The 14081-nt window shown below is 31.9% G+C and overlaps 1 protein-coding gene across 4 annotated transcripts in view; it reads right to left on the minus strand.

Annotated features, from left to right (window-relative positions):
* Positions 1-14081, minus strand: part of AsnRS (asparagine--tRNA ligase) — a 28258-nt gene that overhangs the window by 8903 nt on the left and 5274 nt on the right. For all 4 annotated transcript variants that reach the window (XM_076494129.1, XM_076494128.1, XM_076494131.1 and 1 more), the window contains exons 6-14: positions 10808-10886; positions 9478-9548; positions 8949-9035; positions 8336-8422; positions 7725-7781; positions 5611-5766; positions 2230-2351; positions 806-941; positions 332-493 (exon numbers count right to left, since the gene is read on the minus strand). In XM_076494129.1, coding sequence (XP_076350244.1) covers positions 332-493; positions 806-941; positions 2230-2351; positions 5611-5766; positions 7725-7781; positions 8336-8422; positions 8949-9035; positions 9478-9548; positions 10808-10886 — 957 coding nt within the window. The remainder of the gene's footprint in view (positions 1-331; positions 494-805; positions 942-2229; positions 2352-5610; positions 5767-7724; positions 7782-8335; positions 8423-8948; positions 9036-9477; positions 9549-10807; positions 10887-14081) is intronic.

A 14081-nucleotide genomic window follows, 5' to 3' on the forward strand; every position in this document is an offset into this window, starting at 1 on the left:
TCTCTCTCTTTAAATGCAGTCAAATACAAGTGTTTTTTAACCCTACTTATATAAACTTTCCAGTGAGGGTTTTACTATGATAATTACTTTATTGGCTAGCCCATCCTTCTGATGCATCACAGGTAAAATGAGGAAGATCTTATGAAAAGTCAACATAACAGGAATTTAAACGTATTTTAATATGATCTGTTTCCATTGTTATTTTCTATATCTAACATATAGTTCATTTACTAAACATATTTTCTGTGATGAATTAATGTTGACAACGTTAAACACAACACTTTAACACGTTAACAAAAATATTACCCTTTCCCAAAACAACTGAGTTTACCTCATTAATCTGATCAGTCATTTTACGTTCAGGCATTTCTGGAATGTCATCACCAAATTCATAGAATGTTCCATCATCTTTAGTTATGTTGTGTTCTCTTAGGTATACTAATGCATCTGTGTAGTTCATTCTTCGAAAGGGTTTCTTGGGAGGCTTGAAGTCCTAGAAGACAGAAGTATACAGCATACATAATAAATTACACCAATATTATATATTTATGAAAACAAATTAGCATATGAGCTGATACAAAGGCTTTAAAACTCGGTGATGTTGAGAAAAGCCCACTTGCAGAGAAATATACATGTAAAAACAGCTCGTTGTTCGCTCCTCTACGTAAAATATTTTCTCAACCCAAATGAGCTGTTTTGACATGTAGGCATTAAAACTGTTTCTATTGTTAAAAATGTCACATACCCATTTTACTGAAGTGGAACATTAGAGCTACTAAACATGACTTTTCATTACAGTACTTACTGGGTTAAAATGGTACACAATATCTGCTACAGGAGACTGTAGAACTCTGTCCACTACATCAACAATAAGGTCTTCAAGTTTATCAAGAAGTTCATTGAAGGTAATAAATGGACACTCCCCTTCTATATGAGTAAACCTACAATACAGAGTTTCAAATGTAGAAGTGGGGTAGAAAAGATATAAATCATAAACACATGCAGGATATGGGATGACAATTAGGAAGTCAAATTACTGACAAGCTAGGATATAAAATAAGAACCTCCTATCTTTTATATTGTTGAGATATCAAACAACAGCCGCACCCCACCTATTTCCATTTTTGGAAATGCTTACATGTAGCTGTTTCTGTCTGTGATGCATGACTAACCAATCAAAAGCTTAGAATGTCCCCTATGTGGTTACCTGAGCCACTGAAAATAATTCACAAAGGAAATCCTTTCTGTTTATGAGAGATTCCAAGTCATTACTGAGCTTGAAGAAATCATGTTTTTTTTAGATCCAAATCCAGCTCAGTCACTAAGCCTGGTAACTTACAGTGGAATTCTGTGGTATTTAAAATGGTAATTTATGATTTGTGTCATTTAAAAAAATTAATGTATAAAAACCCCTAAAAACATACTTTGTTTTACATTCTCCACATGCGATATTTGATAAGACGAAGCAAATTACGACGAGCCACAAAAAAGAACAAATTTTGTAACTAGAAAACTTCTTTATTTCCTGTTCTACATTTTACAAACAACAAATGAAATGTAAGAATTTATCAGCAAATAGTAATAATGTTTGTAATGTGTTAGAAAACACCGGACAGATGAGAATGTAAACTTAACACCGTAGTTGAACTAAGTGTTTTATTTAAACTGTAAATCTGTATTTGCTCCTAAACACACATAACAAATATGTTTCTAGTCAACTTGCACTGTAAGAACAGCCCCTCGACATTTATATGGCTACATGTATGTGTGTGTGTATATATAAAACCTGTATTCTTATATAACTCACAGTCTACAACACGTCACATTTGACACAGAGTCCCTTCCTGAAGAAACTTCTTTTGCGATACCTCTTAATGGAAAACAAATATCTTAGAAGCACGTAAAAAAAAAAATAACTAATGTTCTGACCCAAACTTGGTATGTGCTGTTCAATGACATACACATTTAAGTGGGTTATGTATACTGAAACACACAGTTAATTTGTCTTGGTTTGGTTTAAAGAGTATATGACCAGTTAAATTAAAGCATAGCTCATTTCACAGTTCTTATTTCAGTCGAACAGCAATATCATCGTTGTTTCATCATCCGTTAGTTAAATTTTCCATAAACAAGAACCTTATGATCCGTACAAGTGTATCATGTTGTTAACTAGGTGTATGTGCTTTCAAATAGAACTTCTGTTACACAACAGTTTGAGGAGTAACTTACTCAGCTACGTGTCTACGTGTACGAGACACCTCTGCCCGGTAAGACTGTGCGATAGAAAACACATCACCTAATGATGGAATGACAGTTTCCAGATACAGCTGTGATGACTGTGTCAGATAGGCCTGAAAAATATTAGTACAAACATAGCTGTGATCTGTAATTTGTCCTGGGAGAAAAGAACCATGTATTTAATATTTTTGCTACACATATCAATGAAATTTCAAAATTATACATTCATACGATTCTTTGTCAGTAAAGAAAAACTGTCCACGTATTTCTCTTTCAATTACAACAACGTTACGACTTAAAAAAATAACTGAAGTGACTGTAATAGTAGAATGAAATGTACGGTCAACACAAACCAAACTGACCACAAATGTGGTCAACATTTTGGCCATGCAACTTTATTCCTAATGAGATTTTAAAAAGACATATATCCCAATATTGGGCACGTTACAAAAAAAAAAATATTTTTCATACCTTACCAGTGACTTTATTAATATCTTAATATATTTTATCATCACATAGCTGCATCTGTGTAACTTCAAAGACAAAACTACTGATACGTAATGGCCAATTAAAACTAACAATGAAACTAACCGTTTTTTCCCATCGGCTTGGTATAAGATACAAGTTTGTATACATGTTTGCACATGTTATATATTTATACTATAACTTTCAATGTATTTACACAACAGTTGGTGGACCTTTAGTAAACATTAAAAGTCTTTTGTATACTTTAATAATGTATTTCTACCAAAGTTTTGTCTGTGAAAATATCAGTTGTGTTTTGTTACTACTAAAGTTTTGTTTGTGATGATATCAGTTGTGTTTTGTTACTACTAAAGTTTTGTTTGTGATGATATCAGTTGTGTTTTGTTACTACTAAAGTTTTGTTTGTGATAATATCAGTCGTGTTTTGTTACTACTAAAGTTTTGTTTGTGATAATATCAGTTGTGTTTTGTTACTACCAAAGTTTTGTTTGTGATGATATCAGTTGTGTTTTGTTACTACTAAAGTTTTGTTTGTGATGATATCAGTTGTGTTTTGTTACTACTAAAGTTTTGTTTGTGATGATATCAGTTGTGTTTTGTTACTACTAAAGTTTTGTTTGTGATAATATCAGTTGTGTTTTGTTACTACTAAAGTTTTGTTTGTGATAATATCAGTTGTGTTTTGTTACTACTAAAGTTTTGTTTGTGATGATATCAGTTGTGTTTTGTTACTACTAAAGTTTTGTTTGTGATAATATCAGTTGTGTTTTGTTACTACTAAAGTTTTGTTATTATAATATCAGTTGTGTTTTGTTACTACTAAAGTTTTGTTTGTGATGATATCAGTTGTGTTTTGTTACTACTAAAGTTTTGTTTGTGATGATATCAGTTGTGTTTTGTTACTACTAAAGTTTTGTTTGTGATGATATCAGTTGTGTTTTGTTACTACTAAAGTTTTGTTTGTGATGATATCAGTTGTGTTTTGTTACTACTAAAGTTTTGTTTGTGATAATATCAGTTGTGTTTTGTTACTACTAAAGTTTTGTTTGTGATAATATCAGTTGTGTTTTGTTACTACTAAAGTTTTGTTTGTGATGATATCAGTTGTGTTTTGTTACTACTAAAGTTTTGTTTGTGATGATATCAGTTGTGTTTTGTTACTACTAAAGTTTTGTTTGTGATAATATCAGTTGTGTTTTGTTACTACCAAAGTTTTGTTTGTGATGATATCAGTTGTGTTTTGTTACTACTAAAGTTTTGTTTGTGATGATATCGGTTGTGTTTTGTTACTACTAAAGTTTTGTTTGTGATGATATCAGTTGTGTTTTGTTACTACTAAAGTTTTGTTTGTGATGATATCAGTTGTGTTTTGTTACTACTAAAGTTTTGTTTGTGATGATATCAGTTGTGTTTTGTTACTACTAAAGTTTTGTTTGTGATAATATCAGTTGTGTTTTGTTTCTACTAAAGTTTTGTTTGTGATGATATCAGTTGTGTTTTGTTACTACTAAAGTTTTGTTTGTGATGATATCAGTTGTGTTTTGTTACTACTAAAGTTTTGTTTGTGATGATATCAGTTGTGTTTTGTTACTACTAAAGTTTTGTTTGTGATAATATCAGTTGTGTTTTGTTACTACTAAAGTTTTGTTTGTGATGATATCAGTTGTGTTTTGTTACTACCAAAGTTTTGTTTGTGATGATATCAGTTGTGTTTTGTTACTACTAAAGTTTTGTTTGTGATGATATCAGTTGTGTTTTGTTACTACTAAAGTTTTGTTTGTGATGATATCAGTTGTGTTTTGTTACTACTAAAGTTTTGTTTGTGATAATATCAGTTGTGTTTTGTTACTACTAAAGTTTTGTTTGTGATAATATCAGTTGTGTTTTGTTACTTCTCTGTGGTTTTCATGTTATGATTAAAAAAAAATTCTTCATCCCAAAAATCTCAAGCATTATTCACACAAAATTTTCTAAATATGTTTCAAACAATTGTTTAACTGGTACTTTATATTTTCTTATTTTATCTACCCTAACAAAAAGGTCTGTCAGTAGGACCAATCTCGTAACCATCATAAACAATTAAGAAATGAATACATATTATGCTTTTTTCATTATAGAATTGCCACAAATTATAATAAGAAAACACATAAATAGCTTAAATATCATAACACTATACACATACATACCAAGAATACAGAATTTACAATGATGTGGCACGTGTGCACTAATGTTATCGTATCCAAGAACATAAAAATGGCCATTACAAAGTGACCTGTGCTGTGTTTTAGTGGACTAATATTTTGTAATATACAGTCACATTTCAATTATTATACATGTATATATATTATTATTTACAAATAAGTTCTTAAACTTAGTTTTGATAAAACACAGAACAGTAAATAAAGAAGTTTAGTAAACAATTATCTCTTCTTGCTACAACCTTTTTACTCACAGTTACAGCTTAGAATAGGCTGTTAAGATGTGAAACAATTTTTGTCGTGTGGTTTATGTATCTACAATATGTGAGAAGACATTTTAAAATACATCAATTTCATTTGGGGTGGGGGTAAGTTCTGACATAGGTCTAAGTGTTGATAGATCCACCCAAGTTGTAGGACTTTTCTAATGTGGAAATACAATATGTGACTGGAACTGGATTATACTGTAAGTTTACAGCACATCCAGTACAAACATATAACTAGTATTTAATCAAAAGGTTCTTAAAGATTGGGGGCATGTTGCTCCTAAATCATTGTTATGTTTAAAAAACTTAAGTAACACGAATTGTTTAAAGATATTTTATATAGTAGATATTTGTATCATTTGTGTTACAAGAGTGAACTTGTTTTTGAAAAATATCATAAAATGTGTGAAAAATACACTTACTTCTTGTCCAAAGTAATCCAGTTTAAACAATGTAGCACCTCCTTCAACTTGAGCCTGAACTAAGGTAGGTGGTGTAACCTCCACATATCCTCGGCTAAAATAGTGTTCTCTGAAACAGTGCATTATCACTGAGCGTGCTCTCATGATTTGGGACAGCTGTGAAAAGAAATACTAATTACAAGAATAACACAACTGGATTTATTTCCTAAAACTTGGAAAAATATCTAATGTGTGTTACTGAATGAGTTTGAGAATGAAGATTTTAAATGTTTCACCTGAGGCTTTAGTTTCAAACCAGCCTTTCAACAAAAGTTCTAATACTGTTGTTTTCCTTTTATCAATTTACTAAAAATTAAAAACACTTTAAACATGGAGCACAGCTACTTGTAAACTGTTCTACTTGATACTGACTTGAATTTCTTCAATGTGGGCTTCGTCAATTTGACCACTTGACCTCTTGGTACTTGCTTTATGTCTTTATATGTTTAACTATGTTAACTAACTTTTAATATAGTATGTATATCTGTACAGTCTTTTAATAAAGTTAAAACAAAAATACATTAAGTGTTTGTTTTGAATAATCCATGTGCAAAGTAATTCTTGTATTAAAGCAATCTCAAAAATTTCAAATTTCATTTGTGTAATCCTTAAAACCTCCTTAATACATTCCAAACTTTTTTTTTTCTTCTGGAAAGCCTACTATTTTACATGTTATTTTCATTACCCTAACTCAAAATGGGATTGGTCAATTTGACAGACCTCGTAACCTGAGGAAAAAAAAAAGTTTGAAATGTATTAAATGACTAAATTGTAACATGAAATTACATTTGTTTATCCTAAGAAGCTTTAAATGCATAACCAAGTTTCATTATTTTATTGTCCTTTGAACCTTGTCTAGCTACTATCTGCACATTACGAGTTGTAAATCACTTGGAGCATGTGCAGCTCTCGTTATGCTATTGATTTATGTTATCCATTTGCAACTTGCAAGTATGGCTCATGAAATATTTTTATTTTATTATTATTATCTACTACATAAATATTGCTATTTTTAAATTTCAGTTGTTTGTATTATAGTAAATAAAGAATAAACATGAAACACAAGGAATAATGTACTTACCCAATCTTATTTTTTCTTGTCAAGGAAACACAAGCCTACTTTTTTTTTTTATTCTAATGGTTGTAATGCACTAAATTTGTATTTAATTAAATAATGCAAAAAGTAACAGATTAATATTATTACATGCAAAAAAGTAGACAATTTCCATTAACTCTCATGATTGTCTTGGCTTTCTAACTATGCAACAAGAGTCATTACACATTTAACCAAGTTAGTAACCAGAGAGACTCAATATTTTCACAAACAAATCTTTAGTTAAATATACTTCGTAAAAAATTGATTTTTTTAATACAAAATATTTGTAATCTTTACCAAGTTTTGTGAACATACACATACTGTATCAAAAGTGCAAATAACATGAGCAAACGTGTACACAAACTCGTGCATATTACATGAAGCCTAGAGCAAAAGAGGTAATTTATAATAAATAAAATGAGGGTTTTTCTTTTCACAGAAAGTAGAACCTATAGATCTGTAAAAAAGTAATATTCACTTGTTAAGTTTGAAAACTTGATGTTTCTATTATCAGCAAAAACTTAAAATGTGTTTGTTTAGTTTGAAACTTACTGTTTCTCCCTGTATTATTGGTAAAAAAAATTAAAATGTGTTTGTTTAGTTTGAAACTTACTGTTTCTCCCTGTATTATTGGTAAAAAAAATTAAAATATGTTTGTTTAGTTTGAAACTAACTGTTTCTCCCTGCATTATTGGTAAAAAAAATTAAAATATGTTTGTTTAGTTTGAAACTAACTGTTTCTCCCTGTATTATTGGTAAAAAAAATTAAAATATGTTTGTTTAGTTTGAAACTAACTGTTTCTCCCTGTATTATCAGTAAAAAAAATTAAAATGTGTTTGTTTAGTTTGAAACTAACTGTTTCTCCCTGTATTATCGGTAAAAAAAATTACAATGTGTTTGTTTAGTTTGAAACTTACTGTTTCTCCCTGTATTATTGGTAAAAAAAAAAAATTAAAATGTGTTTAGTTTGAAACTTACTGTTTCACCTCGTAACATCAGATGTCTTTGATCCAATTGAACATCAACATGGGATTCCTAACAGAAACCAAAATATTAAAAAAATGAACATTTCTTATTTGATCTAATTATGAAAATAAACATATTTTAAATCAAATACTATAAAACTGTTTATGTAGACTTTCAATACAGTTTAAATATAATCAATAAAACTCAAAACCATTTCTTTTAAAGATTATAAAACCCATAATTCACTGTGTTATGCCTTGTTTCTTTAAGAAAAAATAACTTATTAAAGAAAATTTATTTCATTATTGTCTTGAGATATTTTCTATTTGAGATTTAAAATGAGAACTATAAGGTATGTATAATTTATCAAGAATATCTGATAAAAAACAAACTCAATCACAACAAAAACTAATTAAAAACCAACATAAGAAATCAACAAGATTTGATAAGTGTTTAAAATCAGGTTTGCAGGAAAACCAAAAAGTTATATTAAGATGCAATGAATTATCAGTTGGATATCCATGGTATAAAAATGTTTCTATATTATTTTATCATTCATTAGTGAACATTTGATGTCACTACTAATATTTTAAGTAATATTTTCATTTAGTATATTAAATTACCTCATTTATTTCATTCTCCAAACCACCAGAGGGAGATTCTCCAATTAATTCCCAGTAATCACACTGTAGTTCATGACCACCAGGGGCCTTAAGGAGGAAATGTCATTTAGAAAATGATAAACAATAATTCCTTGGCTTTTTCAGAATGACATTTTTATACATTTGTCTGTTAGTACCAAACTAGATTTACCGATAAGAAAAAAGAAAACGTAACTGAGGCACAAATCTTATAAAAACTAGACAAGGTGTTCAATAAGAAACCTTACACATGTTAAATTATGTAGGCAGTTCTTGTATTTATGGAATAAATGCTGAAACACAACATCAGGTTTCTTTATATAAATGGTTACAATCACATACAACAGAAATCAAGAATATTCTCAAAGATTATGACCATATAAATGAAAAAGTAAATACATTTGTAAGATAAAGTATGGGAGAAATCTAAAGTTAAACACAGCTCCAAGAAATGTTTATTATAAACTTACTTCAAATACAACCCAAGTTCTCAAAATATCCAATGTAGAATATATAAAATGATTATTGCATTAAATATGTAATAATAAATTTTGGGATATTGAAGAAAGCAAATAAGAAAAAAGTGACCAAGTACTATTTTCCCATCAGGAACTTCTTTGAGAATTCCATAGACACACACTGTTGCTTCCGTTGCAAGGATTAGTGCATTATACGTCTGACACTAGAAAAATATACAAAAAACGTTTAGAATATAAATGACTCAATCATAATGTATGCATGTTCCATCATATTGTTTTAACACAGTTACCATAATCACTTTAGATTAAAAAAATTGAATGTGTGTCAGGACCTTCTGCTGTTGAAACATTGCATACACGGAGCTGGCACAAACTAAAGGTGAGTATAAATGGTGGAAGAAACATCAAATCCACAGCTACGTCAATTAGTAAATATGTATAACATGATATATAACTTTACAGAGCCACCTATGGTATATTTTTTCACTGTACCAGTATTATAACATTAGTTTGCTGATTGGAATGTTACATGTGTGGCCTAAATATAATAAAACACTGTTTCTTTCTAAACATCCCTTGAATTAGTTAACTTGTTATATTAGTCAAAACAGAAGTTTCTTATGATTTGTAATTTAACTTTCTTACCAGTGAATCAGTCAACACACACTGAAGAAAGCCAGTTCCATCCCTGAGGACAATAAACATCAGTACCTTACCTGAAAAATGTAGAGTATGAAAATTGAAACTACCACAAACAATAACAAGGTACCTACAACCTCTATATCAAATCATAACAAAATTAGGACTACTCTAAACATAATGTTTCATAATAATGTATTGAAAACTTGCATTTCAGTTCATCACAAAATTAAAAAAATGTGTCCGAGGTACATTTTCTTCAATGAGTCAAGCCAAGTGTGTGATCAAAGGAGGCATAACAAATGAGAACGTAGCTTATAAATGTTATGTTCAATTCCTTTCGAGGACAAAATAAAACATGTCCATCTTTTTTATATTCTTAAATAGTAAACAGTAAATTATAGACCTGAATCAAATACTTTTAAATTAAATATAAAATTACAGCAGGCAAATGATTCAACAATCCCAAATAAATATGTTATTCAAACACTGTTAGCATATAAAAGAAATGTTATAGCAACAAAACTAGCAGTAAGATTCAACAATATTCCCAAAGAAATCTGTTAGCTAAACACTGTTAGCAGACAAAGGAAGTGTTAATATTGAAATAGAACTAGCAGTGAGATTCAACAATATTCCTAATGAAATGTTATCTAAACACTGTTAGCAAACAAAGGAAGTGTTAATATTGAAATAGAACTAGCAGTGAGATTCAACAATATTCCCAAAGAAATGTGCTATCCAAGTATGGTCAACAGTCCAATGGTTCGAAACGTGCGTGTGTGTTAATTTTAACTGTTATAAAACAGAGCTTCCACTTCCATTAAATAGTTTGCCTAATTATGATAATTTCGATGTTAAAACTGATTTAGTATTTTGTGTTGAAAATTTCCAAAAAAAAACAAATATATATTCACCCTTAAGTGATCACATTTCAATGTTGCAAAAATACATCAAGATTGAAAATTATCACAAATAACTGAATCCATTTTAAATGACAGTTTAATAGAAATGTTCCCACAAATTTCATACTATAAAAACTAGTCCTATTGTAACTCCAACAAAAACAAGTTTGTCATCATGGACAAAAAGTTTATTAGGACATAGCTTACCTCAATATAAACAGATGTAGATTAATATCAGCAGAAATATTGTTTAAAACTATTTTAATGATAGTTTTATGTAGAAAAACCATACATGTAATCCTTAAGCATTGAAATTCTCCCAGATTCTCTGGAATATTAAATTAAGAATTCTCCTAACTGTTGATATTAAGCTGAATAATGTAGTACTTAAGCCTAATTATGAAGTGAACTACGAACTAATAAAATCTAACCTTGACGTCTCAAATGGTGAACCCATCCATAAATCTTAATCCTCTTATCACGATACGATTTTGAATCTCGAATTTTTATCTGAAAAGTATTACAAGAGCTTTCAGAGTTTTAACCAGAACAAGACTTCTGTCAAAATTAGTTCAATCTGGAGATAAAAATACGTGCAAAAAACACAATAAATAAAAATTAATTTAATGTCCACTATGTATGTGTTTTATATCTCTACATGCAAAAAAAAAACATTTACATATAAAAGTAACAAGACACAAGTTTTACTTGTTTACCATCTTGCGACAGAGTCTGTATAATACACGAGTTGTTCGTGTTATTTACGCTATAACTTTTGATACAACATGTTTGTCTTTACAACATTTGGTCAGCTTATAGTACAGATTACAAGAATTTTGTTCACAAAAGTCAGAATTTTTGATAAAATATTTTTATTGATGATTTGTTTGACAAGAGTCTTTGTATTTACTAGTACGAGTACAAAGAGATTCCATGTTATGATTAAAAAAAAATTTACATCCATAAAATCTCAAATATTAGTTGTTAATTTCTAAAACCTCCTAATTACATTTCAAACATTTGTTTTCAGTAAGACTTTATGCATTATTTTCTATACTCTAACTGTGTGAGGTCCGTCACTTGACCAGCCTTGTAACCATCAAATGACTTGGAAAACCATTGAAGAAACATTCTAAGCTGTTGATTGGTTATTCATTTCATATATTTAAGTACGTGTACATAAGGGACCATTGCAAAAATTGCAAAGAGGTGAATAGGGCCACCATGTTTGATTTGGTACAGAAGTTATATCTCGGGAAAATAAAAAGATAAGAGGTTCTTATTTTATATTGTACTTTGTTAATATTATTAATTTGAGTTCCTAATTTGTACAAAAGTACAGACTTAACACCAGCACCACCTAATTTTAAACACTGCTACATTTAACACACCACAAACTAAAATCTATATTCAGGTGGGTTGTTTTAATATTTACTTTTAAATCAAGAAATTAACTCATGCATGATATTAAATCTGAATTATACTCTACAAAACGATTCTCTAAATGTATTGACAAAGTCATATAATAGCAATTCAATGAAACTTTGAATTCAAGTCAACAAATGAGATGACATGATCTTTGACCTGTGACCCATCGTAAAAGGATTGAATTGGGTTTGATCAAGTGAAACGTTCTATTTCTTTCTTAAATAATTCACAGAAAGAACATCATAACTCTTGATAAATACAAGTCACTTTTTATTTTCACAAACACTGCTCTGTTTCTCTCCATGAGCCTTTTGAAAAACAGTTGCATTTAGCGTTATATGTAATTATTTCATCTGACGTACCTAAAGACTTGATGGTGTACTTTAAATTGTATGTTTAATTCAAATGTATTAAAGCACATATTTACTTCTTCAAATATAACAAATTAATTATTTACATTAGTACATCACAGATGATGTACACAGGGAATATGTTTAGTTTTATTTAACACTCAACTCAAAAAGTATTTTTCAGTGTCACAAAATTACTGTCTACCTCACCTGTATTACTTGCTATAAAACAAGATGGAGTAATAAGTACCCCTCAGTTATTCAATACAATAAGCACTCCCCCAACAGTGTGTAAGTCCTCAGACACACCAGCACGGTACAAGGTGTGTGTAAGTCCTCAGACACACCACTGTACCAGCAGACTACAAGTTGTGTGTAAGTCCTCAGACACACCACTGCACCAGCAGGGTACAAGTTGTGTGTAAGTCCTCAGACACACCATTGCACCAGCAGGGTACGAGTTGTGTGTAAGTCCTCAGACACACCACTGTACCAGCAGGGTACATGGTGTGTGTAAGTCCTCAGACACACCACTGTACCAGCAGGCTACATGGTGTGTGTAAGTCCTCAGACACACCACTGTACCAGCAGGCTACATGGTGTGTGTAAGTCCTCAGACACACCACTGTACCAGCAGACTACAAGTTGTGTGTAAGTCCTCAGACACACCACTGTACCAGCAGGGTACATGGTGTGTGTAACTCCTCAGACACACCACTGTACCAGCAGGGTACATGGTGTGTGTAACTCCTCAGACACACCACTGTACCAGCAGACTACAAGTGGTGTGTAAGTCCTCAGACACACCACTGTACCAGCAGGGTACAAGTTGTGTGTAAGTCCTCAGACACACCACTGTACCAGCAGGGTACATGGTGTGTGTAAGTCCTCAGACACACCACTGTACCAGCAGGGTACATGGTGTGTGTAAGTCCTCAGACACACCACTGTACCAGCAGGCTACATGGTGTGTGTAAGTCCTCAGACACACCACTGTACCAGCAGACTACATGGTGTGTGTAAGTCATCAGACACACCACTGTACCACCAGGGTACAAGTTGTGTGTAAGTCCTCAGACACACCACTGTACCAGCACAGTACAAGGTGTGTGTAAGTCCTCAGACACACCACTGTACCAGCAGGGTACATGGTGTGTGTAAGTCCTCAGACACACCACTGTACCAGCAGGCTACATGGTGTGTGTAAGTCCTCAGACACACCACTGTACCAGCAGGGTACATGGTGTGTGTAAGTCCTCAGACACACCACTGTACCAGCAGGCTACATGGTGTGTGTAAGTCCTCAGACACACCACTGTACCAGCAGGGTACATGGTGTGTGTAAGTCCTCAGACACACCACTGTACCAGCAGACTACATGGTGTGTGTAACTCCTCAGACACACCACTGCACCAGCAGGGTACAAGTTGTGTGTAAGTCCTCAGACACACCATTGCACCAGCAGGGTACGAGTTGTGTGTAAGTCCTCAGACACACCACTGTACCAGCAGGGTACATGGTGTGTGTAAGTCCTCAGACACACCACTGTACCAGCAGGCTACATGGTGTGTGTAAGTCCTCAGACACACCACTGTACCAGCAGGCTACATGGTGTGTGTAAGTCCTCAGACACACCACTGTACCAGCAGACTACAAGTTGTGTGTAAGTCCTCAGACACACCACTGTACCAGCAGACTACAAGTTGTGTGTAAGTCCTCAGACACACCACTGTACCAGCAGGGTACATGGTGTGTGTAACTCCTCAGACACACCACTGTACCAGCAGGGTACATGGTGTGTGTAACTCCTCAGACACACCACTGTACCAGCAGACTACAAGTGGTGTGTAAGTCCTCAGACACACCACTGTACCAGCAGGGTACAAGTTGTGTAAGTCCTCAGACACACCACTGTACCAGCAGGGTA

Source organism: Tachypleus tridentatus, chromosome 3 (assembly GCF_004210375.1).
Source record: "Tachypleus tridentatus isolate NWPU-2018 chromosome 3, ASM421037v1, whole genome shotgun sequence".
Classification (NCBI taxonomy): domain Eukaryota; kingdom Metazoa; phylum Arthropoda; class Merostomata; order Xiphosura; family Limulidae; genus Tachypleus; species Tachypleus tridentatus.